Raw genomic sequence first — 27,682 nt, 5'->3', positions numbered from 1 at the left:
TGGGACGTGCATTTATTCTCACCGGCCGAGGAGCTGGTCACAACTATTTGCACGATTCCGGTCATTTGAGGCTCTTTTCACGATTGTCACATCATGCCCCACATTTTTAGGTCAGTGGTTTGTTTGGTCTGAAAATTTGCCCTGCCCAGCACATCCGCTGTTAATTCATTCATCAGGTCCATGAACCTTTCAAACGGAGAAGCAATTCTAGCTAAGCAAGATGCCCAGTGCACGGTGCGAAAATGGTTTGTTCACAGTAGTGACTGAAAAGGTGCAAATAACCAGGGTGTTCAATGACCATAAGGTTTGGGGAGGATCTGTCCATCGATGAAGAGGCTGAATTCAGAGAGGCGTGATGTTAATTCGTGTGGGCTTCGATTCCATGGCATTTACATAATTACAGCCATGTAAATAATAGTAGAGAGGTAGCCGTGTTAGTCTGATCTTGCTAAAACTTTCCTTTGGTAGATATGGTCATGCCATTTCTCTTTCAGAATATGATCTGAGGACGTGGGTCTGGCCCACGAAAGCTCATCACCAGTTAAACCATCTTGTTAGTCTTTAAAGTGCTACATAGTTTTTCCTTTTGTTTACGTAAATAATACTAATTTTGACACTGATGCTCTTCTCCAGAACTTATCAGTCGATCTCAGAATGCTTCACAAGGGAGGTTAGCATTGCTACCCCCATGGTACAGATGGAGAATTGTAAGCAAGAGAGGTGAAGTAACTTGACCAAGGTTATCCAATAAGCCAGTGGCAGAGCTCAGAATGACAACTAGGTCTGCTGGCTCCCAGTCCAGTGCTGTAACCACTAGATAGCACTATCTTGACTGCCAAAGTGATGCAAAAGGTATAAGACTCAGGACCATCACAAATATTAGATCTGATTCTTCTGTTTGCACCAGTGTACGTCAGAAATGACTCAGCGGCAGTTCATGCAGTTACACTGGTGTAAAATTAGTGTCAGTGAAAGGAGAATCCGGCTCATTAATAGTAAAACCTCCGTGACTGGACAATGCAGTGGATAACCCAGAGGCACAGCCTGAGCGAACATGCCAGATGGGGACACATTTCAGAGGGGGCTCAGGGAACACTGCCCTGGAATGAACAACGCATGCCTGACCTTGTCAAAAGACGATCACTCGCTTGTGCAAATCGGGGGCTTGCATCTGTGGAAACCCCAGGTCTGCCCATGCCAGTGTAACCCACACACCTAGAGGTTATGTCCCATGGAGGGGTAGCGCTTCGACCACGTACAGCGAGAGATAGGAACGAGGGAGCTCTGCAGCAGAAGCTGGGAGCCAGCTGGCTTTATCGATCAAGCTGCAGCGGCTCCTCCAGAGGTCCCCGGTTCAAATCCGCCCGGTGGTGGTTACGCTGACACAATGTGGCATGTGGGCAGCTGCGCACGACACATGCACAAGGCAAGCCCGTGCATCCGTGTGCTTGGGCAGGTGCAAAGAGCTGCGTATTGGAGACCCCCTTCTGTAGATTTGGCTCAGTGTTGGCGATTCAATGGGAGAGGCGGACACGACCCTGGGACCTCGGGAGCGTCGCGCCTGAGCAAAAAGCCAGCTGGATCTCGGAGAAGGCTCCTTGTCGGATGGGTTCTCCCTGCCCCTATCGGGGACAGCGAACCGCGCCCAGCAAGCAAGCCTGTGGGTTACACGGAGTGAGGCTCCGGCAATGGGAACAGATTCCACTCGTTGTGCAATGCTGAATGGGAAACCGGCCGAATTAAGATGCAGATGTGGTGATAAAAAGAGAACAACAAAACGAGGCCTCCTCTGTGTCAACACTGCAACTGATTTGCTGCCAGACTTCCCACCCTCACCCCTCCTAAACGGTTTCCCTGGGGAAGGGGCCTCTCAGCCGGTTTACGAAAGCTCCCACGCTTTGCATGGCTGCAGGCAATGGTCAATTGCACCTGAAAACCTTTCCCGTCCACTGGGCACCCTCCTTGCAAGAGGCTGCTTGCACTGAATTGACTCAATTCCCACCTTGCCCGGATTTGCCGACAGCAACTTGCAGCCAAGTGCAGACCCCTCCCCTCCCCGGCATGGTGCAGTGCAGAAATTAGATGTGGCTATTAATATCAACACACGCAGAGGGGTGGGGTTTATCGACCTCCTCCCTCCCCCCAATCGCTGCCTACGTATGAAGTCCTAATGTGGCAAATGAAGGAGCTAGAAGAGCCAGGCATTAAAACCAGTGGGGGTGACGTGCTTTTCTAGGTAATGCGCGAGGAACCGACACTCGGCACGGTTGGCGGCTAATTGATGCTCTCTCCTCTTTTCGCCGGCTTGCAGATCGGCCGGTCTGGGACCACTAAGTAAGCAAAGAGGCACTCGGTAAACTTTACGGGGCTGGCCCTTTTGTGCAGGGTCAAAGGGGATGGCAGATTGCAAACTTTTGGGCCGGGACCCTGTTTTTTGTGCTATCTATCTGCAGTACCAATCATGATGGGGAGCCAGTCCCTGTCTGGGGCCCCTTACAATTAGTGTGAACATAAGAGCGGACAGACGGTCAGACCAAAGGTGCTGTCTTCCTACAGTGGCCAGTGCCAGATGCCCCGGAGATAGTGAACAGAATAGGGAATCATCAAGAGATCCCTTCCTATACCTATTCCCAGCTCCTGAAAGAGGCTCAGAACACCAATCCTGCCCGACCTGGCTAATAGCCACTGATGGACCTGTCCTGCATGAATGTATCTAGCTCTTTTTTGAACCCTGTTAAAGTCCTGGTCTTCACAACATCCTCTGGCGAGGAGTTCCACAAGTTGACTGTGCACTGTGTGAAGAAACACTTTTGTTTGTTTTAAACCTGCCACCTATTAATTTCATTGGGGGACCCCTGGTTCTTCTGTGATGGGAACAAGTAAATAACTTTTCCTGAGTCACTTTCTCCACACCTTTCATGATTTTATTGACCTCGATCCTATCCCTTCCCCTTCGTCTCCTCTTTTCTAAGTGGAAAAGTCCCAGTCTTTCTAATATGTCTTCCTATGAGACCTGTTCCAAACCGCTCATCATTTTTGTTGCCCTTTTCTGAACCTTTTCAATGCCGAGAGATCTTTTTTGAGATGAGGCGACCACCTCTGTACTCAGTATTCAAGATGTGGGTGTCCCATGAATTTATGCAGAGGTGAGAAGATATTCTCTGTCTTACCCTCATCCCTGTTTTTTCACCATCAGGAATTTTCACATTTTTCCTCGGGGCCCTTTATGACATGCAAATTCCTAGAAAACAAACTAGAATCCGTTCAAGACTAGACCGGGCATTCGGGGCTGTTGCCCAATGAAGCATGAGGACGGCAGAAGCACCAGTTAAACCTCCGGTCCGTACCAGGCTGGGTTCTCGTCCTGTCCCTACCACCGATTTGCCTTGGGCAAATCATTTTAACTGCTCTGCGCTCCAGTTACTGAAGCAGTAAAGCCGAGATGGTAATGCTTCCTTAATTGGTTGCAAAGCTCCTTTAATCCATGTGGGCCAAGGGCTTGGAGATCCTTGAGGGAACAGGTCTGGAGAGGCCGACGTGTTATTATTGATGTGTCACGGTAGATTCCTTGAGGGTTTGAACCTACGAGTTTCTGTGCTCAGTGCTTAGCTGTCCTGGGCCCCTTCTCCCACTCCGGAAGGCCAATACGCAGCCTACTGAAGTGCCATCTAAGCCTTCAGAGAATTATCTGCAGAATCCAAGATCTGGAAGGGACCTTGAGAAGTCAAGTCCAGTCCCCTGCCCTCACAGCAGGACCAAGCACCGTCTAGATCATCCCTGACAGGCGTCTGTCCAACCTGCGCTTAAATTATCTCCAGCGATGGAGATTCCACAGCCTCCCTAGCTGCCATGTGCCTTTCACAGAGCCTCCTCCTCCTCTTTCTAACCCATAGCCAGTCTGACATTGTCGGGTGGAAAGTGTCTTCCACAGAAAGCGGCTTTTTACCAAAATGGAAATTTCCACAGGCAGCGTACAATTATCGTGACATTTTTGGAGGGGGTTGGAGGGCCCCTCCCCCCCCAAAAATAGGCCTGGGTTTGGCTGAAATGTTTTGCTTTGCGGTTTTTCTGATGAAACGTTGAACAGGTTTGGAGGAAAAGAGAACCATAGAACCATGGAGCTGGAAAAGACCTTAGAAAGCCATCCAGTCCAGCCCCCTACCCAAGGCAGGACCAATCCCAACTAAATCAACCCGGCCAGGGCTTTGTCAAGCCGAGACTTAAACACCTCTAGGGATGGAGATTCCTCCACCTCCCTAGGGAACCCGTCCCAGTGCTTCCCCACCCTCCTGGGGAAATAGTTTTTCCTAATATCCAACCTGGACCTCTCCCACCACAACTTGAGACCATTGCTCCTTGTTCTGCCGTCTGTCACCACTGAGAACAGCCTCTCTCCAGCCTCTTTGGAACCTCCCTTCAGGAAGTTGCAGGCTGCTCTCAAATCCCCCCTCGCTCTTCTCTTCTGCAGACTAAACAGACCCAAATCCCTCAGCCTCTCCTCGTCGGTCATATGCTCCAGCCCCCAAATCATTTTCGTTGCCTCCGCTGGACTCTCTCCAATGCATCCTTCCTACAGTGGGGGGCCCAGAACTGGACACAATACTCCAGATGTGGCCTCACCAGAGCCGAATAAAAGGGAATAATCACATCTTTAAAGAGAAGCTAGATAAATTCATGGAGGTTAGGTCCATAAAAGGCTGTTAGCCAGGGGATAGAAATGGAGTCCCTGGCCTCTGTTTGTCAGAGGCTGGAGAGGGATGGCAGGAGACAAATCACTTGATCATTGTCTTCGGTCCACCCCCTCTGGGGCACCTGGTGCTGGCCACTGTTGGCAGACAGGATACTGGGCTGGATGGACCTTTGGTCTGACCCAGGACGGCCGTTCTTATGTTCTTATCTCTAGATCTGCTGGCAATGCTCCTCTTAATGCACCTTAATATGCCATTAGCCTTCTTGGCTACAAGGGCGCCCTGTTGACTCATGTCCAGCTTCTCCTCCACTGTATCCCCAAGTCCTTTTCTGCAGAACTGCTACTTAGCCGGTTGGTCCCCAGCCTGTCACAATGCTTGGGATTCTTCCGTCCCAAGGGCCGGACTCTGCACTTGTCCTTGTTGAACCTCATCTGATTTCTTGTAGCCCAATCCTCCCATTTGTCTAAGGGCAAAAACGTGCCTGTTTAAAAATCCGCACCGGGATTGGGATGTTTCGACGGTGTTACATCTCTGCACTACGCACACCTGACCACTCCCAGGCCACACGGCTCGTAGGGTCGGTCAACATGACCTCATAGACAATCACGGAGTTTAAGGCCAGAAGGGGTTACTCAGTTATCTCGTCTGATCCCTCCGTGCATCACAGGTCACCCGCACCCCCACACTAAACCCAGCCCCAGGAAACGAACCCCACCGTGCACTAGGCGGCCAAGGAATCCCGATATTTCCCGAGGCCCCACCAAACGAGGAGACACACCACCTGCTTCGCCCGCTCTCCATGGACGTCAAGACCTCGGCCAGCTCCGCCTCCAGCTGGTCTCTCTCCTGGTGGATAGCTCGCATCTCTTGCTGCAGTTTGCTCATGTACCGGTCGTAGAAGAGTTTGGTGTCGGCCTCCGAACAGGCCTGGTTCTGGCCCTGGTCTTGCAGGAGGCTCCACTGGGTCGTGAGAATCTGGTTCTGTTGCTCCAAGCGCTGGACCTGTCGGACGGAATCCGGAGACGTTACGGAGCCTGCAGGCAGATTGAGGGCCGATTGCCTTTGCATTATGTCCTGGTTGTGCTAATCGGCGAGAGGCTGGAGCAACAGCTGTCTATGGCAAACCCCAGCTCCCCCGTCTGCCGTGGGGGGGCCCAGCGGTGGCGGGCAGGCGGGGGCGCACTCCAACCCCGCCAGACTGGAGCGGCTCCCGGTCTGCTCCCCCTTCCATCAGCTAACTGCTTAAACATGCCTCAGCCCTGTGCTCTGCCCATTATACCACCCAGCCTCTGTTCTCCGGGCCCTGCCCAGATGAGCAGCAAAACGGCCAAGGAACGGTCCTGTGGATACATGGAAAGCAACGCGCCGGGGGAAACCGAATCCCAACTCTACGCACAACACGAGGGGGGCGGAATTAGCTGTTCCCACGCCAGAGTAAGCTGGGAGGCACGGCGGAGAGCTCTCTGAAAACATCGTCTCCGTGCGCAGCGGCCGGCAAACACGCCAACAGCAAGCGAGGAATCCTTCAAAAAGGGGGAGAGAATGAGACAGAGAATATCGTATCTCCTCTGTATGACTCCATGGGACGCCCACCTCGAGAATACCGCGTACAGGGGTGGTCACCTGCTCTCACAAAAGCTATCTTGGCATTGGAAAAAGGGCAACCAAAGTGATTCGGGGTTGGGAACGGCTACCCTATGAGGAGAGATTAAAAAGACTGGGATTTTTCAGCTTAGAAAAAAGGAGATGGCGGGGGGGAGATGATCGAGGTCTATAAAATTCTGACTGGTGTGGAGAAAGTGAATAAATGGAAGTTATTTACTTGTTCCCATAGCACACGAATGAGGGGTCACCCAATGAAATGAATAGGTAGCAGGTTTAAGACAAACAAAGGGAAGTTTTCCTTCCTGCAGCGCATAGTTAACCTGTGGAACTCCTTGCCAGAGGATGTGGTGCAGGCCAGGACTTTAACGGGGTTCAAAAAAGAGCTAGATAAATACACAGAGGTTAGGTCCATCAATGGTGATTAGCCAGGATGGGCGGCGGGCGGGGGGGCTGTTCCTAGCTTCTGTTTGTCAAAGGCTGGGGATGGGCGACAGGGGAGGGATCACTGGATGATTCCCTGTTCTGTTCCCTCCCTCTGGGGCACCCGGCGTTGGCCCTGGGGCCCCTGGCTGCCATCACCGCTACTATGGCCGTGGGGGCGGCCAGAGCCCTGACTCCTTTAATTCACCGCCAGAGAGCCACTCCGTGTGGCTCTAAAGACTGTGGAGGGGCCCAGCTACACAGTCCCGATGGTGCTCAGGGCTGCACGTAGCTCCGCCCCTTCTGCCTGAGGCCCCGCCCCTTCCGGGGGGGCATAGCCGGGCCCCCCTCTCCAATTTGCCCTGGGGGCTGTGGCAGCTGTCGCCTCTCCCCCACCCTCTCCGTGCAATGCACAGATCTTCGGTGCTCCCTTGCACCCGGGAGCGGGGGCCGTGCTGGAGGTGCGGTGGAACGCAGGCCCCCGCCCGTACCGGCTCATCCCAGCATGAGGGCAGTCGCTGCCTGCACGCTGGGCTGCGGTGAAGCAACCCTTTGGGGAGATTGCCATCTGTTTACAGAGCCGGCTTTGCAGGGACCTGCCTCCGGTAGGCGACTTGCTTTGAGAAACCCTTCCGCCCTCTCCGGCGTGGGAGCAGACAGACGCGGCTCTGGGGGAGAGGGGGGCGCTCGCTCTGCGGATCCACCTGCCCTTCCATCCCCCTTCCTCCGCCCCATTGCTGGCTGCTTACTCTCTCCCCTGAGAGCCCTTAGGAATAAAGCCAGGTAGGAGCTTTAGGCTAGTTCATTGATAGCCACTGCCACCCTGGTGCTCCGCCCTCTTGGTGGGCTATCGGGAGCCTGCTACCCAGAGCCTGCTACCCAGAGCCTACCTGGAGCTTACCCTGAGCCTTCTACCTGGAGCCTGCCCAGAGCCTGCTACCCGGAGCCTACCCAGAGCCTGCTACCCGGAGCCTACCTGGAGCTTACCCTGAGCCTTCTACCTGGAGCCTGATACCCAGAGCCTGCTACCTGGAGCCTGCTACCCGGAGCCTACCCAGAGCCTGCTACCTGGAGCCTGCCCGGAGCCTACTACCCGGAACCTACCCAGAGCCTGCTACCCAGAGCCTACCCGGAGCTTACCCTGAGCCTTCTACCTGGAGCCTGCCCGGAGCCTACTACCCGGAACCTACCCAGAGCCTGCTACCCAGAGCCTGCTACCCAGAGCCTACCTGGAGCTTACCCTGAGCCTTCTACCTGGAGCCTGTCCGGAGCCTGCTACCCGGAGCCTACCCAGAGCCTGCTACCCGGAGCCTACCTGGAGCTTACCCTGAGCCTTCTACCTGGAGCCTGATACCCAGAGCCTGCTACCTGGAGCCTGCTACCCGGAGCCTACCCAGAGCCTGCTACCTGGAGCCTGCCCGGAGCCTACTACCCGGAACCTACCCAGAGCCTGCTACCCGGAGCCTACCTGGAGCTTACCCTGAGCCTTCTACCCGGAGCCTACCCAGAGCCTGCTACCTGGAGCCCACCTGCCTTGAGTCCTTCTGTTCCATCCTTTGTCCTCCTGGTCCCTGTTTGCTGCTTACCCGGGGCCGACCTTTAGGCTGGACCAACCGGGCCCCCACGCAGGGCGCTGTAGCCAGGGGGTGAGGAGCAACAAGGCACAGCTGTTGCTGGGCAAAGCGGGTGGAAGCTACTGGCCGGGGGGGTGGGAGGGAGCAAGGGGGCAGGACATGGCGGAAGGACAGGGCTGGGGGCCCAGGTGAGAGGAATGTGCAGGGCTTAGGATGAAGGGGGTGCCGAGGTGGGGGGCACAGGGAGCCCAGTGCAGGGGACACAGGATGGGGGAGCCCCCGGGTGCCAGGGGAAAGGGGCGGTGCTGTGCCCACAAGGGCGCCCTTTTCCCTCCGGCCGGCCCTGGGCGTACCCCGTATTTAGGTCCCTCAGCGAACGAGTTTCCTCTTCCCCGGCGATGGGCCAAGCTCGCGGATCGGGGGGGCCGCCGTTCTCGCCGGGGCGAGCGGAGAACCGTGCAGACATGGGTCAAACAGACAACCCGGGAGGAACGAACCGCACCCCCCACTGGGAAATTCGTTCCCACTCCCCGCCAGCCGCTCCTCTCGCCGGCAGGGCTCAGCCCCCCCTCCGGCCCCCCAGCAGCCGGCGCGCCTCTTACCTTGCCAATCAAGGCTGCAAATTCGTTGTTGAGGGTCTGGAGCTCCTCTTTCTCCTGCTTCTTCCTCTGCGGCAAGGTGGGGTCCATGTCCACGTGCAGCGGGGCCAGGAGACGGGCGGAGGTGGAGACGGACGGGGGCGCGGGGCTCGGGCACCTCCCGAGGCTGCAGGAGTGCACGCTGCCGTCGGCCGGACCCCCCGGACTGCAGGAGCCCCCGCGGTCAGAGGCTGTCACGACGGAGCCCACGCTGCTCGTCTGCCACGCCGGCTGCCACGCCGGGTACGAAATGCCGCCGCGGATGCTGAGCTCGCTGGCCATCCTGGCGAGGGGCAGGCGGACGGAGGAAGCTGTCTGCTGCCGGGGAAGAGAAGCGGCCCCTGTGGAGGACGCAATCGGTTTAATGTCTCCGCTCGGCTCCTGCCTCGCAAACACCTGTTCTGCTCTGTGCATCAGCCCAGGAAGGTGTGGCTGCTGATGTCATCCAGATCAACCTGTTGGGGTTTTGTTTTTTTTAATGTTCCCTCCTTTCATGGGCAGCCTCTTGGATTGAGGAATGAGATCACAGGCCCAGACACTCACAGGGAAATTCATTCACACCCAGCTCACGTGCCCGGAGCAGCCGGCTTCCTCATCCTTACATGGTGAAGACATGAACGGGGGAGGCCAAGCCTTAGCAAGGTGGACCGGCCTGTCATTAAGGCAACGCACAGCAATCCGAGAGTTGGCAGCTCAAGTCCTGGCGTTCAGAGATGCGCAGTTTTGGGTGGCCGGCTGGACGTACCCACAGGGACACGGCTTGTATCCGCAGCGGTGTGTGCGTACACGGGCCGTGGATATCCGCCGTGATAGCCGCAGGTGTGGAGCCCTGCAGCTATAACGCGGAGACCCACAAACATGCAGGATTCTACGCACAAAACATCCAGGTGAAAGCTTTTGAATTTAAAGATTAAAGCTCTTTAAAACCTTGGGAGGGAAGGATCGCTCAGTGGTTTGAGCATTGGCCTGCTAAACCCAAGGTTGTGAGTTCAATCCTCCCAGAGGCCATTTAGGATTAGGAGCAAAAAATGTTCAGGGATGGTACTTGGTCCTGCTGTGAAGGCAGTGGACTGGATTTAAGGTCCCTTCCAGTTCTGGGAGCGAGGCAATCTCCTATAACTTAATTTAAAACGTGAGCTAGGAGGGAAGACTGACAGAACTGGGTTTGCTGAAACAAAAGACAGGACTATGTAGCACTTTAAAGACTAAGAAGATGGTTTATTAGGTGATGAGCTTTCGTGGGCCAGACCCACTTCCTCAGATCAAATTGTGGAAGAAAATTGGCACGACCATGTATACCAAAGGGATCCAATAAAAAAAAAGCGAACACATTATAAAACTGAAAAATCGGATTTTCGAACAGACGGGAGGAAAGGGGAGAGATTAGCGTCTATGGGTGTGTCTACACTGCCCCCCTAGTTCAAACTAGGGTGGCTAAAGTAGGCATTCGAAGTTGCAAATGAAGCTACGAGGTGTACCGGTAGTTCGAATTAGAGAGCCTAATTCGAACTACCTACTCCGTGCCACGTGTAGCCATGGGCATGGAGTCCACACTAACGGGCATTTAAAAATGGCGGCACCCAGCAAGATGCAAATGAAGCCTGGGGGATTTAAATCCCGGGCTTCATTTGCAACTTCGAATGCCTCCATTAGCCTCCATTAGCCACCCTAGTTCGAACTAGGGGGCTAGTGTAGACAGACCCTATGAGATGATGATATTTTCGAAAAGAGAAGACAGAGAGGGGACATGAGAGCAGCTTCCAAGAACCTAACCTAACATGATGTTATAAGGAGGAGGGAGAAAAATTGTTCTCTTTACCATCTGAGGACAGAACAAGAAGCAATGGGCTTATGTTGCAGCAAGGGAGGTTGAGGTTGGACATTAGGAAAAACTTCCTACCCATCAACGGTGGCTACACACTGGACTAAATTGCCTAGGGGGGTTGTGGAATCTCCATTCCTGGAGATATTTAAGAGCAGGTTATTTAGGCATCTATCAGGGATGATCTAGTTGGGTTGGTCCTGCTTTGGGCAGGGGGCTGGACTTGATGACCCATGAGGTCTCTTCCAGTGCTAGGATTCTGTGAGTCTATCCACATGTATCTCCGCGCTGCAGTTCTCCGCATTCACACCCATGGATATAAAGGCGGAGCGCACAGATTTGCAGGGCTCAGCCCACAAGGGTCTGGTTTTCAGAGGCCGGGCACAGCTGAGGTCCTTTTCAGAGGTTTCAGGTTGGGCTCCTTACATTTAAGGCTTGCAAAATCACCAGTCTTCAGGGAAAACCGGAGTGCTGACCTTGGAGGGGAATACAATACTCAGGATTGCCTACAGATCTGTCTGCACACCCAGCCCTAGCTCTGAACCGAAACTCGGTTTCCATCCACACATGTACCACTCCCAATCGGCTCAACAAACCCGCAGGACCGAGGTCCTAGGGGCTTGCTAGGATGGGGTAGAGGCAACCCAAGCCACACACCTGAGTAGAAGGGCTGGACAGAAGTGTGGACGCGTTCGCACGGCTGTGAGTCCCTAATCCAGATTAACAGTGCAGTGTGCAGAAATACCGAGTCCCCAATCCCAGATCCCACAGGTACAGGCGTGCGATGCAGTGTGGACATGCGCCAAATGTTTTCGGAATTTCACTCCCGTTTTCGAAAGCGATTTGAGTCCTTCTGGACACACTGTTCAAGGTATTTAGGCACCTGACTAGGCCGAGAGGTGCCTACTGGGATTTTTGACAGCACCTAATCGTCCAATGGGATTTAGGAGCCTAGATGCTTTTGAGAACTCCACGAGGGACATCCCTGTATCTTTAGGAACCTAACCAGCTTTTAAAGTCTGGCCCTCTGAGCGTAAGCCCCCAGACTGGGCACTTCTGGCATTTTTACTCATTTCTTGAACATTTTACTATCAGTGGTTTCAAGTTGCTCAGCTCAAAAGTAGGGATACAATGATACGGCCTTTCTCCCACCCAAAGAGCCGATCCCTCCCTCTGAGGTTGTTAGAGTTGGTTGACGCTCACAGGGCGTGCGGGAATCCAAAACTATTCCCAATTTCCGACTCGATAAAATTGTTGAAAATATTCCATTGTTTGGCCAGTCCCAACAGGTTCATTCCTGCTTTTAAAAAACCGCCCACTATACTGTATAATGCAATGCCACATAAAATCGGGGTCACCAAATGAAATGGAGAGCAGTCATTAAAACAAATGAACCAATTAAAACAGAAGGAAGTACTGCTTCGCACCTTGGCCTGTCAACCTGTGGAACTCCTTGCCAGAGGATGTGGTGAAGGCCAGGACTTTAACAGAGCTGAGAAAGAGCTAGGAGAATTCATGGACAGGTCCATCAGTAGCTGTTAGCCAGGCTGGGCAGGGATGGTGCGAATGTGCACCACCCGGAGAAACACCAGCCTCGCTGTGGGCGCGCTGTGACTCTGCAGCATTGGATTTTCTCCCGAGAGGCTGTACAAGCACCCAGCTTCCAGGGAACCCTGGTGGAAACTCCCACCAGTCAGAGCCGGCCTTGATATGACACTGCTGGTGGGAAGCCCGCAGCCACCCCGCACCTGCCAACCCAGCAGCAGAAATTGGCATCTCAGGGATACCCTAACACCCGCATGACTCCTGCCATGTATTTGTGTCTCCCCAGCCCCGGGGGCGAGGCGGCTGTTCCCTCTCCGGGTGTTCCTTCCCTTCCTGTTGAAGGCTGTCAGCGCTCCGCCTCGGCCAGGTATTTGGAGCGGCTGACGAGGGCTGGTGGCTGGGAGCTGCAGTTGCCGTCGGGCAGGGGGAAGAGGGATGAGCAAAAACCCAGCTGCTAGGTCAGACGAACCGCCGGGTTCCTAGAAACCGTGCCCCAATCTGCAGTGATTCACCCCCCTCCGCCCCCGCCACCCCAAAACTGACCTCCAGTTACCGGCACAGGTTTATCCTGCCACACGGGGCTATTTCCAGCTCCTTTGATGCTCTCCGAGGTGACTCCGTGTTGCCAATCAATGAGCCAGCCCCGCCCGACGCATGGACTCTACCCGCCCAAGGGCAGGCCGGAGAGGAGCGGGAGATCCAGAGCGGGGAAGGGGCTTGGTTTCGTAATATCCTGGGGCAATGGCCTCCTGGAAGCCCATTCCCGCACACCAGGGCTGTGTCTAAACTAGCCAGTTTTTCCGGAAAATCAGCCACTTTTCTGGAAAAACTTGCCAGCTGTTTACACTGGCCGCTTGAATTTCCGCAAAAGCACTGACTTCCTCCTGTAAGAAATCAGTGCTTTTTGCGGAAATACGATGCTGCTCCCATTCGGGCAAAAGTCCCTTTTGCGCAAAAGGGCCAGTGTAGACAGCTGAGATTTGCTTTCCGCAAAAAAACCCCGATTGCGAAAATGGCGATCGGGGCTTTTTTTGCGGAAAAGCGCGTCTAGATTGGCACGGAAGCTTTTCCTCCAAAAGTGCTTTTGCAGAAAAGCATCCGTGCCAATCTAGACGCTCTGTTCCGAAAATGCTTTTAACGGAAAACTTTTCTGTTAAAAGCATTTCTGGAAAATCATGCCAGTCTAGACATAGCCCAGGGGTATCGGGAGTGGGGGGTAATTGACGCAGGCCAGTGGCATGGATCTGTCTGGGGAGGACAAATGTGACAAGGGTTGGGGGGGGGGGATAGGGCACTGGACCCACGTCCATCTGGGGCAGGAGCCTGTCTCTGACCAAGGAGCGGGCTGGGGTGCAGCGGGAGGTTGAGAACCCCACCCAGGGCAGCGGTGGGACGGGCGACTCTCCCACCCTCCTGCCCCCGGGGTCTCCTGTAAAGCTCGAATCGGTGTGAATTAGAGGCCAACTCTCCCCCCGGGTGTGTCTACACACAACTGCCAAACCCTCGCGGCCAGCCTCACGGGGCTCCGGCTATGGGGCGGGGGCCTGGGTGGTGGGACCCCGTGAGATGGGCAGGACCCAGGACCAGGGCCCCAGCCTGACCCCCAAGTCAGCAGCACCGGGCCAGCTGCTGCCAGAACAGGGGAGCTGGAGATCTGCCCCTGCAGGGGCGGGGCTTGGCACCTGCAAGGGGGCGGGGCTTCAGGTGGAAGAGGCGGGGCTGGGGGGTTGCCTCCCCTAGCCCCAGGGTCACCCAAGCCCATGGAATCTGTATCGATCGGGTGAGGTGCCCAGCGGGCGCCCAGCTGATCCCATTTCACGCCTCCCTCAAAGCGGCGTGAGAGAGGAGAAACTCCCCCGGCCTCATTCCTGATTTCCGGCAGTGGAACCACCAGCTTAGCCAGTTCCTCTCCCTTTCCCCGCATTGGGCCTCTGCCAAATGGCGCCCAGCTGATTAGCAGAGCCGCACGGCTAGGTTTGGTGTGTCTATGGGTGGTGCACATCTGCACATGCCGCGGTGCACATAACATTATTCCGCACATGGACGGAAACGACGAGCAGGGACCTTGGTCCCAATCGGGGAAAGCTGGGAACGGCTGCTCTAGTTTTCTTCGCTGGCTGCTCGGACGGCGGGGAGAAGCGGCAGGGGGAGGTTTTTGCCTTCCAAAACTGCCAGGCATGGGCCCCACCCACACGCCGCCCCCCGCTGCAGCGTGGCCCCCAGGTGGCCACCATGCTGAGGCTGGGGCCACACATGGCCTGCCCTCCCTATGTTCTGGGGCTGGGGGGGCTCATGCCCCTGAGAGGGGGTGGGGCCTCAGGTAGAAGAGGCGGGGCTGAGAGGTTGCCTCCTCCAGTCCTAGGTCCATCTACCACCCATGCCTGGCTCCTTCCCCCTCATTTATTCCTGGCCCTTCCCTTGTTTGGGTTTCATTTCCTCCTCCTTTTTTGGGGATTCATTTCCTCCTTCCTTTCTCTCATCCGTTCATTCTCTGCCCTTTCCCATCCATCCCCACCCCACTTCTCCCCGGTCCAGCCCACGGCCCCCTTCCATCCTTTCCCCCTCTCACTCAGCTTCCTGGCAGCGACCGCGAGCGACCAAAGCCGGCCACAGCATTCAGGGGAAAGACATCACCCACCGAGAATTTCACAAAGCGGCGTAAAAGGCAGGGCAGGCTGGGATGATTTCAACCCCCTTTGCTTCTATCTCTGCCCTCGTAAGCGCCCAGGAATTTCAAGCATGAAAAAAATAAGCAGCGAAAACACTAATTACGAGATGACGGCATCGTTTCTCTTCCCGATCTTCCTTGGCAAAGGCCAGGGTTCTGCCTCTTCTGCCCTGCAGGGGAAAGCCACGAGAAACTCCCACGCTCGCCCGCACCTCTGGCATCCTCCCCCCGCCTCCCGCTAGCTCTGCTTACAAATTGCCGACAAAACGGTTTTTCCTCCAGAAAGGGCCGGTTTGTCGAAAGCAAAGCGTCTCGTGGGAATGTGCCGGCCGCAGCTTTCGGCAGGCGGGAGCCGTTTTTCAGGGTCAGGACTGAATTTCTGCTCACGTGCAGAGGTTGGGTCACGCCCTCGCAATCAGCACCCAAACGGATGGATGTCTGGTCTGAACTTGGGTCACCCAAAATACAGCGAGCGCCTTAACCACCGGCCGACTGACTAGCGTGACTTTGAGGAGCAGTGAAGAACAGTGACTTTTATGACGAATGTTGAGGAGCATTTCATCCCTATACGGAACAGGAGAGGAAAACACGAGAACCCCCTTCCCTGGAGTCCTGGCCTTGTTATTCTCGTCTACACTGACGGAACTGCAAAGGAGTCGTTTGACTTTTCGTGGGCTCGGCGTGCCGAACTCCTTTGGCCTCCGAAATATCCCACTGGGAGTCTCGCGACTGTGTACGGCGCACTTTGCATTCGTGCACACACGTGCTAACCGGTCGACGGCCGGTCCCACCGCCAGCTAGAACGGAGGCAAAAGTGGTTCAACGTTAAAAGTGGTTCGGTCCAAGTGTGTGGCGTACCCGTGTGGACGCAGCGATGCTGAAACTCGTCCTCCCACGGCTAAACGCTGCTGCACCGGCACGGGGGAGGGGCTTGCGGGACTCGATTGCACTGCAGCTGAAAAAGTTTGGGGTCCGCCAAGTTAACTCCGGCTTGTACCTGCCCCTACCCGGACACCTGTCCCCACACACCACCCTCACTCCCCTGGTTAGTGGTGCTTTTCACCTGGGCTAGCTGGTTGGGGTGGAGCCCGGTTCTGCAGGTATCCTGCCCACTTGGACGGCTCTGCAGTGAACATGCAGGCGCTGAGGGGCCTCGGGGCGAGGCTGGGCCAGGACAGGGGGATGTGGCTGGAATGGGATTGGTTCTCAGCAAACCATCCGGAAAAGGGACAATCTCCAGGCAGGTGAAAGGAGTTGGAGGGGGGCGGCGACGTGCCGGGAAGCCCCGACCCTGCATCCCCGTCCACAGCCAGATGGGACACTGCTAGCCAGTAGGAGCCAGGGCAGAGCCTTAATCCTCTTGGGGAAAAGGGGTTCACAGGCCCTGGACCCCCCCGGACTCTGCTCCCTTCGTTCTTCCCCCAACCAAGACTAAAGCAACCCGCAGCCACTGGGCCCTGAGCCCCCGGGCAGCTCCCCCTCCTGCACTGCCCTGCTCCCAGCCCCAAGGTGACTCTTTTGTCTCCTGGTCCCCAGGAGGTGCGACTCTGACATACCCCCCTCATGCAGAGAGAGCTGCCGGGAATGGGGGGGAGGGGAAACTGAGGCGCGCACACACACACTGACTGTAACAACATGTAACCCCGCTATGCCACAGGGTGCGCCAGCCCCCAGCCTCCCACCTCCCCTCCATGCTTTTCCGAAGGACAAGGGGGCTGAAGCTCCCCTCCCCCTCCCCCTCCCCTAATTCATACGGGGACATCGCCGGCTGTTCCCCTCCATCCCGGAGCGAGTGGAAAGTGCCCAGTTTGCTGCCTCCCCCTCTCTGGCTGGGGAGCGCAGGGGGCAGACGAACCTGGGGGCCAGGCGCCCCTCCCCCGGATGTGCTCGCTGGCCCTGCCGCGGCCATGGGGAGGCGCTTCTCCCTTGGCCCCCAGCTGCAGCGGGGAAACGGGTGAGCTGCCACCCTCAGCTTCCCAGAGCCCCCCGCAGGCCTGCGGGCCCCACGCTGCGAGCCTCCTTGGAAATCCTGCCGTCCAGCCAGCTGGCTGTGCCGGTCGCGCAGGACCTGGCGGGCGGCGGGTGCATCAGGCCTTGCCGGGGGCTGCCTGGGGCGCTGCGGGCGCCCGCTGATGCTGTTTGCGCAATTCACTCTGTGCGCCTGTTTGGAAGGCACCACGCAGGCCTGCAGTGCCATGTACACCCGGCAGCAGCAGCGTGTGTGTGAGTGTGTGTGTGTGTCTGTCCATGTGTGTGTGTGTCCCCCTGTGTCTGTCTGTGTGTCTGTGTCTTTCTCTGTGTGTGTCTGTCTGTGTATTTCTGTGTATGTGTCTGTCTGTCTGTGTGTTTGTCCGTGTGTGTGTGTGTGTCTGTCTGTCTGTCTGTGCATCTGTCTGTGTATTTCTGTGTGTGTGTCTGTGTCTATTTCTGTGTGTCTGTGTGTGTGTGTGTGTATGTGTCTGTGTCTGTCTGTCCATGTGTATGTCTGTCTGTGTCTGTCCATGTGTGTGTCTGTCTGTCTGTATTTCTGTGCGTGTGTCTGTTTGTGTGTCTGTCCATGTGTGTGTGTGTCTGTCTGTGTATTTCTGTGTCTGTCTGTCTGTGTGTTTGTCCGTGTGTGTGTGTGTCTGTCTGTCTGTCTGTGCGTCTGTCTGTGTATTTCTGTGTATGTGTCTGTCTGTCTGTGTTTGTCCATGTGTGTGTGTGTGTGTGTGTGTGTGTGTGTGTCTGTCTGTCTGTGCATCTGTCTGTGTATTTCTGTGTATGTGTCTGTCTGTCTGTGTGTTTGTCCGTGTGTGTGTGTCTGTCTGTCTGTCTGTGCATCTGTCTGTGTATTTCTGTGTGTGTGTCTGTCTCTATTTCTGTGTGTCTGTGTGTGTGTGTGTGTATGTGTCTGTGTCTGTCTGTCCATGTGTATGTCTGTCTGTGTCTGTCCATGTGTGTGTCTGTCTGTCTGTCTGTATTTCTGTGCGTGTGTCTGTTTGTGTGTCTGTCCATGTGTGTGTGTGTCTGTGTCCGTCTGTCTATTTTTATCTATGTGCATCTATCTGTGTGTGTGTGTGTGTGTGTGTGTGTGTGTGTGTGTGTGTGACAGAGAGAGCCCAACTCAATCAACCCAGCCAGGGCTTTGTCAAGCTGAGACTTAAACACCTCTAGGGATGGAGATTCCACCCCCTCCCTAGGGACCCCAGCCCAGCGCTTCCCCACCCGCCTAGGGAAAGAGTTTCTCCTAATCTCCAACCTAGACCTCCCCCACTGTAACTTGAGCCCATTGCTCCTCGTTCTGCCCCCCCTGAGAACAGCCTCTCTCCATCCTCTCTGGAACCCCCCTTCAGGGAGTTGCAGGCTGCTCTCAAATCCCCCCTCCCTCTTCTCTCCTGCAGACTAAATAAGTTCAAATCCCTCAGCCTCTCCTCGTCGGTCTCGTGCTCCAGCCCCCGAATCATTTTGGTCGCCCCCCGCCGGACTCTCCCCAATGCGTCAACACCCTTTCTCTAATGGTGATCCAGAACTGGACACAATACTCCAGATGTGGCCTCCCCAGGGCCGAATAAAGGGGAATAATCACGTCTCTGGATCTGCTGGCCAGGCTCCTCCTAATGCCCCCCACTCTGCCATTAGCCTTCTTGGCTACAAGGGCGCCCTGCTGACTCATGTCCAGCTTCTCAGCCACTGTCTCCCCAGGTCCTTTTCTGCAGAACTTCTACTTAGCCAGCCGGTCCCCAGCCTGTCGCGATACTTGGGATTCTTCCATCCCAAGGGCCGGACTCTACACTTCTCCTTGTGGAACCTGGTCAGATTTCTTGTGGCCCAACCCTCTACTCTGTCCAGGTCGCTCTGGACCCTTCCCTGCCCTCCAGTGTATCTACCTCTCCCCTAGCTTAGAGTCATCTGAGAATTTGCTGGGGGTGAAACCCCTCCCCTCCACTGATGAATTTACCATTGGTCCTACTGGCCAGGAATTCTGTGCCGAGGTTTCGCACACAGCCGCAGGGAATCTGGCCCTTCCAGTGCAATCGAGACGGTGCACACTTAGGATCTCGTGCTGTCCCTTCCCTCCGTGCAAAACACGAGCGCTGTGCCCAGATCTGAGTGACTCACACCAGGCGCAGTGGAACACCGGGCCCCCACACTCCCAGCCCTGGTGGTGATCTTGCACTGTTTTCACACTCGTGTAACCCCGGTGCAGGAAAGTCCACCGGGAGCATCCGGCGGGGAAAGGAGGATGAAGGAATTCTGCCCCTTTCTGCTGGGACAGGGTCTCCGTCCTTAGCGAATACCCCAGACACACGCAGCACGTAGGGCTGGAAGGAGCCGAGAGGCCGCCCGGTCCAGCCCCAGGTGCCCAGGCAAGACGAAGGAAACCGAGATCACCGGACGGGGATTTGTCCAACCTGAAGGGGGACAAAGGGGGCTGAAGGGCTTCCTGAGCCGTGAGCCGCATTTCCCCGGTGGCTGGCTGAGCCCTTTCGTCCTTGTGCTACTCTCAGTGGCCATGCCGGGGTGAAAGTCACTTACATTTCTTACAGGTACTCTTGTATTCCCCACCCCCTCAGGCAGGCACAAGGGTACCTGTAAGAAATGTGAGTGTGGGGTGGTGTGCAGGGGGCTCAGGGCAGGGGCTGGGAATGTGGCTGAGGTAGGGCAGGGGGCTTAGTGTGGGGTGGGGTGCAGGAGTCAGGGTTGGGGGTGTGAGGAGGGGCTTAGGGCAGAGAGATAGGAGTGTGGGGGGGTGCAGGAACTGGGGCAGGGGGCTAGGGGTGTGGGGGGTTCAGGGACCGGGGGGGGGTGCAGGAACCAGGGCAGGGAGCTAGAGGTTTGGGGGGCTCAAGGCAGGCGTGTGGGGGACGAGGGGAGGGGGGAAGGGTGCATGAAGCCCCCCCCCCACTAATGAGGCTGCTTTTTGCCTGCTGCTGCCATTGAATCGCTGTTGGGGAGCAAGAGCAGTGCGGGGGGGGTCACTCCCTCCTCTGCCCCCTGCCTGCCCCAGGGTTGGTTTCAGGCCCCCCCAGGGCATCGGGGGCAGGGGGAACGGTCCCGGACAGAGATCAAAGGGGCAGGACTCAGAGCCCCCGCGAGTCCGGCACACGGAGGGAGGGGGAGTCCCTGACCCTGCCCTCCCCCGCCCACAGCCAGGCGGGACTCCCAGGAAGCAGGTTTATTGGTCCCCAGGGACACAGGGCAGCCCAGACCTGTTACAGGAGCCCGGCACCGTCAGCACAACCCATCTTGGGGCTAGGGGGGCCCAAAGCCCCATCTCTGGGCCCTAGCCCCCCCCCCCCTCAGTCCAGCGAGGCTCCCTTCTCCCCCAGCCAGCCAAAAAAACTAACTCCCAGCTACTGCTCCCAGCCCCGCCTCCTGCTTTGTCCTGCTTTGGCCTCCTTCCAGGCCCCAGGTGTTATCTGCTGGGCCTCTGCACCTGAGAGACTGAACATCCTTCCCCAGTGAGTCATGCCCAGCCTCCCGCTCCGGGTGCAGATAGCGCTGCAGTGCCCGGGGAAACTGAGGCACGCACCCACGCCGAGTCGCTGCAGCAGGAATCACGCACAGCCCAACCAAGCCAGCAGCGACTGCAAACCCAGCGCGACCACAGGGCTGCGAGAAAGCCCCACTCGATCACAGCGGGCGCCAACGGTGGGGTCTAACGTCGCCCTCCCTGCCCCAGCCTCCCTGATGAGTCACGTCCGTGAGCGCCACGTCCCTGCCCGCTGGACAAACAGACAGAATTGCGCCAGTAGCAGCCACAACACAAGGGACAAACTCCACGCGTGCCACGCCCAGGCCCGCCCTTCCGTCTGGCGTTGATAGCGGAGAGCCCGGTGCAGAGGCTGGCAGCCACTGATGGGGAAATTTGCAAAGGCACACGCTGCAGGGAGGTGTCTAACTCCCCTTGGCTTGGTGTCTTTGAGAGTCTCCTCGTTCCTTTTGCGGCTGGGCCACGGCATTCCTCAGGGCAGCACACCAGCACTCCAGAAACATGACGGAATTAAGCCTTCCCCGCGTCCCAGTTCCACAATGCCCATTTTACAGAAGGGGGAAACTGAGGCGGGGGGAGGTATTCCCTTGAGGTTACACACTGTGCAGCAAGGGAGATTGAGGTTGGACGTTAGGAAAAACATCCCGACTGCCCGGGTGGATACACACTGGAATAATTGGGAGATTGTGGAATCTGCATCCGTGAAGATATTTAAGAGCAGGTTGGACAGACACCTGTCAGTAGGGGTGCCCGATGGTTTCAACAAAATATTGGACACACTTGACATGACATCACAAGCTACATCACATCTGATTTAGAAAATACCCGACATTTCTATTGTCTCGTTTCTATTTTTTCAATTTCTTTCCCGAACAGAAAGCTCGAAGTCTGGATGATCCGGTTCAAAACCGGACACCTGGCAGCCCTACCTGTAGGGGATGGTCCAGACGGTGCTTGTCCTGCCGTGGTGCCTCGTGAGGGCCCTTTCCATTCTAGGAGTCTGTGATTTAATATCAGCCTGTGCTGGTTAGGCGTGTGCTCCCACGGACTCTCCCTCCACGCCGGTGCGCCACGTGATCGCACGCCACTGGTTCCACGTGATCGCACGCCACTGTTTCCACGTGATCGCACGCCACTGTTTCCATGTGATCGCACGCCACTGTTTCTCTAAACACGTCATGCTCTCGGGCTCCGGCATCCGCCCACTGGGGCAGGTGCATTCGACAGGACGGGTCTGGCCTCGCACCGCAATTGCGCCTTCGTTCCGATTCCAACCGGAGGCCTTTCTCGGAGAGCTGCCGGCGCCCGACACAAGCGGCTGAAAGGAGATGGCTTGTGATTTGCAAGAGCCAGTTGCCCCTTTGGCCTTAAAACCTGGCTCGGCTCCCGGCCCCCGCCGAGGCAACGCCTGGGGAGGGGCACAAAGGGGTCACCTGACTCCCCCCATATAACCTCGGCCACTAGTTCGGAGCCTGGGTTGCAGGCCACATTGACAGCCAAACCCCACAGCCCTTTGGCGTTTATTTAGTCCGCAGGAGAGGAGAGTGAGGGGGGATTTGAGAGCAGCCTGCAACTCCCTGCAGGGGGTTCCAGAGAGGATGGAGAGGGGCTGTTCTCAGGGGGGCAGAACAAGGAGCAATGGGCTCACGTTGCAGCGGGGGAGGTCTAGGTTGGAGATTAGGAAAGCTATTCCCCTAGGCGGGTGGGGAAGCGCTGGGCTGGGTTCCCTAGGGAGGGGGTGGAGTCTCCATCCCTAGAGGTTTTTCAGTCCGGGTTTGACAGGGCCCTGGCTGAGTTGATTGAGTTGGGGCTGGTCCTGCTTTGAGTCATAGAACACTAGGACTGGACAGGACCTCGAGACGTCGTCGAGTCCAGTCCCCCGCCCTCACGGCAGGACCCAGAACTGTCTAGACCAGTGGTCCCCAAGCTTTTGGGGCTGCAGGCGCCTGGGGGGGGGCTGCTCATGCACCGTACGCCCGGGGTCTGGGGTGCATGAATGGCTCGGGCTGGCCCTGGTCACTCGGCGGCCGTATATAAATGCCCCGGCGGGCGCCATGGCGCCTGTGGGCACCGCATTGGGGACCACTGGTCTAGACCATCCCTGAGAGACATTTATCCAACCTGCTCTTAAATATCTCCAGAGATGGGGATTCCACAACCTCCCTGGGCAATTTATTCCAGTGTTTCACCCCCCGGACAGGAAGTTTTTCCTAACGTCCAACCTAACCCTCCCTTGCTGCAGTTTAAGCCCCTTGCTTCTTGTTCCATCCTCAGAGGCCAGGAAGAACAAGTTTTCTCCCTCCTCCTTGTGACACCCTTTTAGGTACCTGAAAACGGCTCTCCTGTCCCCCCTCAGTCTTCTCTTTTCTCAACTAAACCAGCCCAATTCTGTCAGCCTCCCCTCCTAGCTCCTGTTCTCTAGACCTTTCATCGTTCTTGTTGCTCGTCTCTGGACCCTCTCCAATGTCTTTGGGTCGGACTGGCTGACTCTTGAGGGCTCTTCCAGCCCTAGGTTTCTACGATTCTAGAATCACACCTCAGTTCATTTGGGTTAACTTTCCTGAGAGCCGCCATGTAAACAAGTCCAGCCAGGCCCCATTGTAGCATCAAAACACGCAGTGCTCCCCGCTCTGTGGGCGTGACTGACGTCCCCATTGTTTCCTCTTACGCCGAGATAGAAGCCGTCCATGATGCAAGCGCAGGCTTTGCTCCACGCAGAACAAGGGTCCAGGCCTAGGGGTGGGGTCGGAAAGATGGCAAACGCGAAGGCGCTAACCCAAGTTTCCAGGAAAGAGCATGGGGGGGGGAGCGGGGGGTGTCTTTCTGGGGTACCAATCTGCCTCAGGAACGAGCTGCAAAGCCAGACACCCGCTACAAGCCAAATGCAGGAGAGCAAAAGTCTCTCTGGTGGGCGAGTCTGTAAACTTTAAAAACAACCAGGATTCCCGGGCCACCTTCTCACCGAAATATCCGCGGGATCGTTGCCTTTCGTGGGCCAAGCCACAGCCTCAGCGGAGCGGGATAGCAGGACCCCAGAATGTATAAGAGAAAAAGAAAGGAGGGGAAAACGGTACCTGGTGATTGTAGGACGGGGCGCGCGAGGTGAAGTCAGCGGGCTGGCAGGGTCCCGCGCTTCGCTTCGGAGGCGAAACGGCGGAGCTCGGTGCGGCCTCGGACGTGTTCTTTCAATGAGTAGCCGCCACGCCGTGAGGTGCACCCGGAGGGGGGCCTGTTTCAAGGGGGGGGGGGAGAGAGGCTGGAACTGACCCAAACGAGTTCCCCGCTTCCTGACAATTTGTGGCTCCAAACAGCCCCACCCTCCCTCCCCGGCAGGCCGAACCCGTCCGACCGGCACTCCTGTCCCCGGGGGATGCTCGGGGCCCGAGGAGTCACATTACGGCCGAACTGGCTGTTTTACAACCAGGCCTTCAGGGCAGCGCTTTCCTCCTGGCTCCCTACAACACACTTACCCCGGCTCCGTAGTCACCGACCCCGCCTGTTCACGGGGGCACCGGGGAACGTCCATAGCAGGGCAAATCCACCCCTCAGGTGCAGCGTCAGCCTACCCGAGCCATCTAGCAGGGGCAGCAGCCAATGTTCCCTCTAATCTTTTCCAGCCATGAACGGGTTTTTTTTCCCCCCTTCTTCCATCCATGTGCGGAATAAATTTTGTTATATGCACTGTGGCCCGTGCAAATGTGCACCACCAGGAGAAACACAATCCTAGCTTTGGGGGCTCTGCTAATCAGCATCGGAATTTCTCCTGAGTGGCTGCAGAAGTGCCTGGCTTACAGGGAACGTGGCGGCAGCATTGCAGAAATTTTGGAGGTGCCCGCCATGCTCAGAGCCTGCACCCGAATTGCCTCCCCCTCCCACCTGCCTGAGGCTCTGCGAGGGAGTTTGGGTGAGGGATGGGTGCAGGGCCTGGGCTGGGAGAGGAGACTGGGGTGCAGTGGAGGGGTGCAGCGTGTGGGTTCTGGGAGGGAGTGTGGGTGCAGGCTCTGGGCTGGGGCAGGGAGTGGGGAATGTGGGGGCTGGCGTGGGTGCAGGGAGAGGGGGTGCAAGCTTTGGGAGGGGAGCGGTGTGGGAAGGAGTGTGGGGGGGTGAGGATGGGGGGCAGCACCTCCTAGGTAGGGATGGGAATGGTTAACCGGTTCACCCACCGTGGCAATATGGGGGGCTCCCACCTGGCCTCAGTGGGGGGGGCACACCAGCCCCCCACCTGCACCCCCTTTAATCGGTTAACTGCTTACATAGAACGTTTAACCGTTAACCAATTACATCCCAACTCCTAGTCGGGGGGCGGTGCTCTCCGTGCGCTGCTGCCCTCAGGCCCCGCCCCTGAAGCTCCCCATTGGCTCTGGAGGTGCTTGGGGCGGAGACTGTGTGGAGATACCCCCGTCCCACCCGAGGAGGCCGCTTGACTCGCCCTGCGTTGCCAGGGAGGTGGCAGGGGCTGGGTTGCATCACCCGGGGGAGGCGGGCAGGGATGAGGGACACGTGGGGGGTGCAGCCATGAACTTGACAGAGCCAGGCCCCGGAATATTCCGGGTCCCCAGGCACCCCGGGCCCACAGATCTCACTGCTCTGGGCGCGTCTACACTGCAAGCAGCTGCCCATCGCTGCTGAGTTCACCACCGTGGGGGAAACCGATACCGACCAGAGAGGTGCACGAGGAAGAACAGCACTTACTGGGCGGCAAACTCAGCGAAATGCAGCCGCGACGCATCTCGGTGTTTGAAGGAGGGCCGTTTGCCGAGCGTAGTTTGACACGAGCGGCCGGCGCGCGGCGTTGCCACGGCGATCAAGCTTTCGGAGTTTGACTCTCACCGGCGGCTGTTGTGACGTAATTGTCGCCTGGCCCCCTCCTACCGCCCGGACGACATTGCCCCGGAAGGGTGAAAAAGTACCTCGGTAAAAATAAAATGCTTAAAATCCCAACACGGCACATGTGCAAACAGAGTTAAAAACGCTTGGAAAGCAGAATCGATAGTACCCACGAAAAGGATGGAAAAACGGAAAGTGAATTCTGCCACGGCGCTACAGAAATCGCTGACTCGGTGCAGCTGGCTGAATAGCTACGGCTTATGCCAGAGATGAGCAATAAAACGGCAGCGGATCACCAGGGTGAACCCCTGGACGCTGTGTTCAGCCGCACCTCCACAAGGACGGGCGATTGTAGCTCCCATTGGCCGGGAACGGTGACCGGTAGCTGGTGGGAACCGGGATCCCCGTTACCTGCAGGTAAAGACGGCAGGACTCACCCTGGCAGACCAGATGCGGACTGGGCTTTGCCCACCGTAGGCTATAACCAGGTGACCCGATGGTCCTGTCGGGCTGTCAGATCTATCAGTCTGCGGTCCATGAGCATCCTGTTTTCACAATGCCGCCTGTCTACAGTGGCCGTGAGTACTTGCGCAAGAACACTGACGTTCTCATGTGTAAAATCAGTGCTTCGTGCGCAAATACTCTGACGCTCCCGCTCAGCGATAAGCCCTCTTGTGCAACTGTTCTTGCGCAAGAGGCCAGTGTAGGCAACGTTAATTTCTTGCACAAGACAGCCCGATGGTTAAAATGGCCATCGGAGCTTTCTTGTGCAAGAGAGTGTCTACACTGGCAGGGATGCTTTGGCGCAAAAGCACATCTCTTGTGCAAAGGCACCTGCCAGTGTAGATACTCTCTTGTGCAAATACTTTAACGCAAAAACTCTTGCGTTAAAAGTATTTGCACAAAATCATGCCAGTGTAGACGTAGCCAAGGAGAATTATCCTTAGCTCCATCGCCTGTCCCTACCAACGCTGCCTCTTTTTCCTACCTTCTTGATGCAAACAACCCAGGTTCACATGGGGCCAGACCCGCTGTGCCACCTTATCCACTGGAGGAGCCCCCCAACTGCTGTACCGTCACGGGCCCCTTTATCCTTCCAGCCTTCCAAGGGTGCCAACTCTATCCCTTGGGAAGCTGGTGGTGGGTTTCTCCTGGACGGGCCCCCATCCCACAACATCCCACTCCAGAGTCAGGTACCTTAGCCACCCCGACACTGGAGGAGGGGGCTGTAGCGGGACACCGGAGTGTAACACCTGCGGGTGACCCACCTTTTGTTATGCAAAGACCTGCAGAGACAGGGCCTCATTGAGCATGCCAGGCGTTTCTAGAAGGACTCTGTGTTTACCCGGAGATTTCTCTTTCATGACTCAGGCTCTTTCTTCCTCTCTGTGTGCGAGGGGGTTGCCCTTGGCCGTGCATGGTTTGGGCATTGTGGCTGCACAAAGAGAAAGCTTAAACTTAGAAACAGGTAACCCGACCCAGGACTTTCAAACGCCTGATTTTTTGGTTTACTAGTTAAACTGTAACTAGGGTGGGGCAGCTATGCTGGGTTGACCTGCAGAAAACACATTCTGATTTTGACAGCAAACCGAACAATTGATGGCTTGTTTTTGGTGCGGATCCAACAAATCTTTGTTTCATTTGGAAGCCGAAAATGTTGTCAAACCAAACGGTACCCAAAACGGAGAACACGATCGAGTGTGGAAATCAAACCTTTTGGGTGCAAAAAAGCGGGATGGGAACCTTTTGACTTGTGTGGGGGAGGGTTTCCCCCGCCTCTCGCCAGAGCTCTCCATCTTCCCTTCGGGAAAACAGGCTCCTACTGTGTCTGGTTGCAGAGGCACCGGGTCATTGGGAGTATTCGGTCATCCAGCCAGTTGCAAAACTATGCGGCGTTACCATGGGATCCACAACAACAAAGAGAAACTTTACTTCTAATCCGTGGGGATTGCCGGAGAAAAGGTACAGCGCCAACCCCCGTTCTCACCTTCCCGGGTGTCAAACTGGAGTGACCTTGGTTAAAAATCAGGGTAAACGAGAGTAGAAACCGGTTTCTAATGGACTTGATACACTGAGATAGAAGGGCCCGCTGGCTGGGTTTACATTGATTTAATTGAGATCAAGGCTGTCTCTGAATGGGTCTGGATTCTCTCCCTCCCCCCGCTTTGCATTTCATGGTGTCCTTTTCCCTCTGTGCAAAGCGACCGTGGAACACACCCAGATACGCCTGGCTGCATTTCATCCCCATTGTGCTCTGGTGTAACTGACAAGGCCAAGGGTGCCAGCAAAAGTTTGTGGAACCAGCTAAAGTCCTACCCGCAAAGTGTTAACTCGATTCTACTCTCGGCCAAAAGATTGCAGTGGGGCTGGGTTTTGCTGGCCTGCAGAGTCCCTCCCCACCCCCCATGCTGCCCTG

General features: G+C 56.4%; 1 protein-coding gene across 4 annotated transcripts in view; it reads right to left on the bottom strand.

The window, feature by feature from the left end:
* The window catches only part of KRT80 (keratin 80), a 42,933-nt gene extending 17,656 nt beyond the window's left edge, over window positions 1–25,277 (bottom strand). The window contains exons 1-5 of one of the 4 annotated variants that reach the window (XM_075901670.1): window positions 25,132–25,277; window positions 23,514–23,668; window positions 21,369–21,757; window positions 8,893–9,269; window positions 5,470–5,693 (exon numbers count right to left, since the gene is read on the bottom strand). In XM_075901670.1, coding sequence (XP_075757785.1) covers window positions 5,470–5,693; window positions 8,893–9,210 — 542 coding nt within the window. In that variant the 5' untranslated portion in view covers window positions 9,211–9,269; window positions 21,369–21,757; window positions 23,514–23,668; window positions 25,132–25,277. Of the gene's footprint in view, window positions 1–5,469; window positions 5,694–8,892; window positions 10,022–21,368; window positions 21,758–23,513; window positions 23,669–25,131 lie in introns of those variants that run through there. The other 3 variants (XM_075901671.1, XM_075901668.1, XM_075901669.1) reach the window with 3 other exon arrangements.
* Between the last annotated feature and the right edge of the window lie 2,405 nt (window positions 25,278–27,682).

Source organism: Pelodiscus sinensis, chromosome 19 (genome assembly GCF_049634645.1).
Source record: "Pelodiscus sinensis isolate JC-2024 chromosome 19, ASM4963464v1, whole genome shotgun sequence".
Classification (NCBI taxonomy): domain Eukaryota; kingdom Metazoa; phylum Chordata; order Testudines; family Trionychidae; genus Pelodiscus; species Pelodiscus sinensis.
This window is presented reverse-complemented; position numbering and strand designations above follow the sequence as displayed.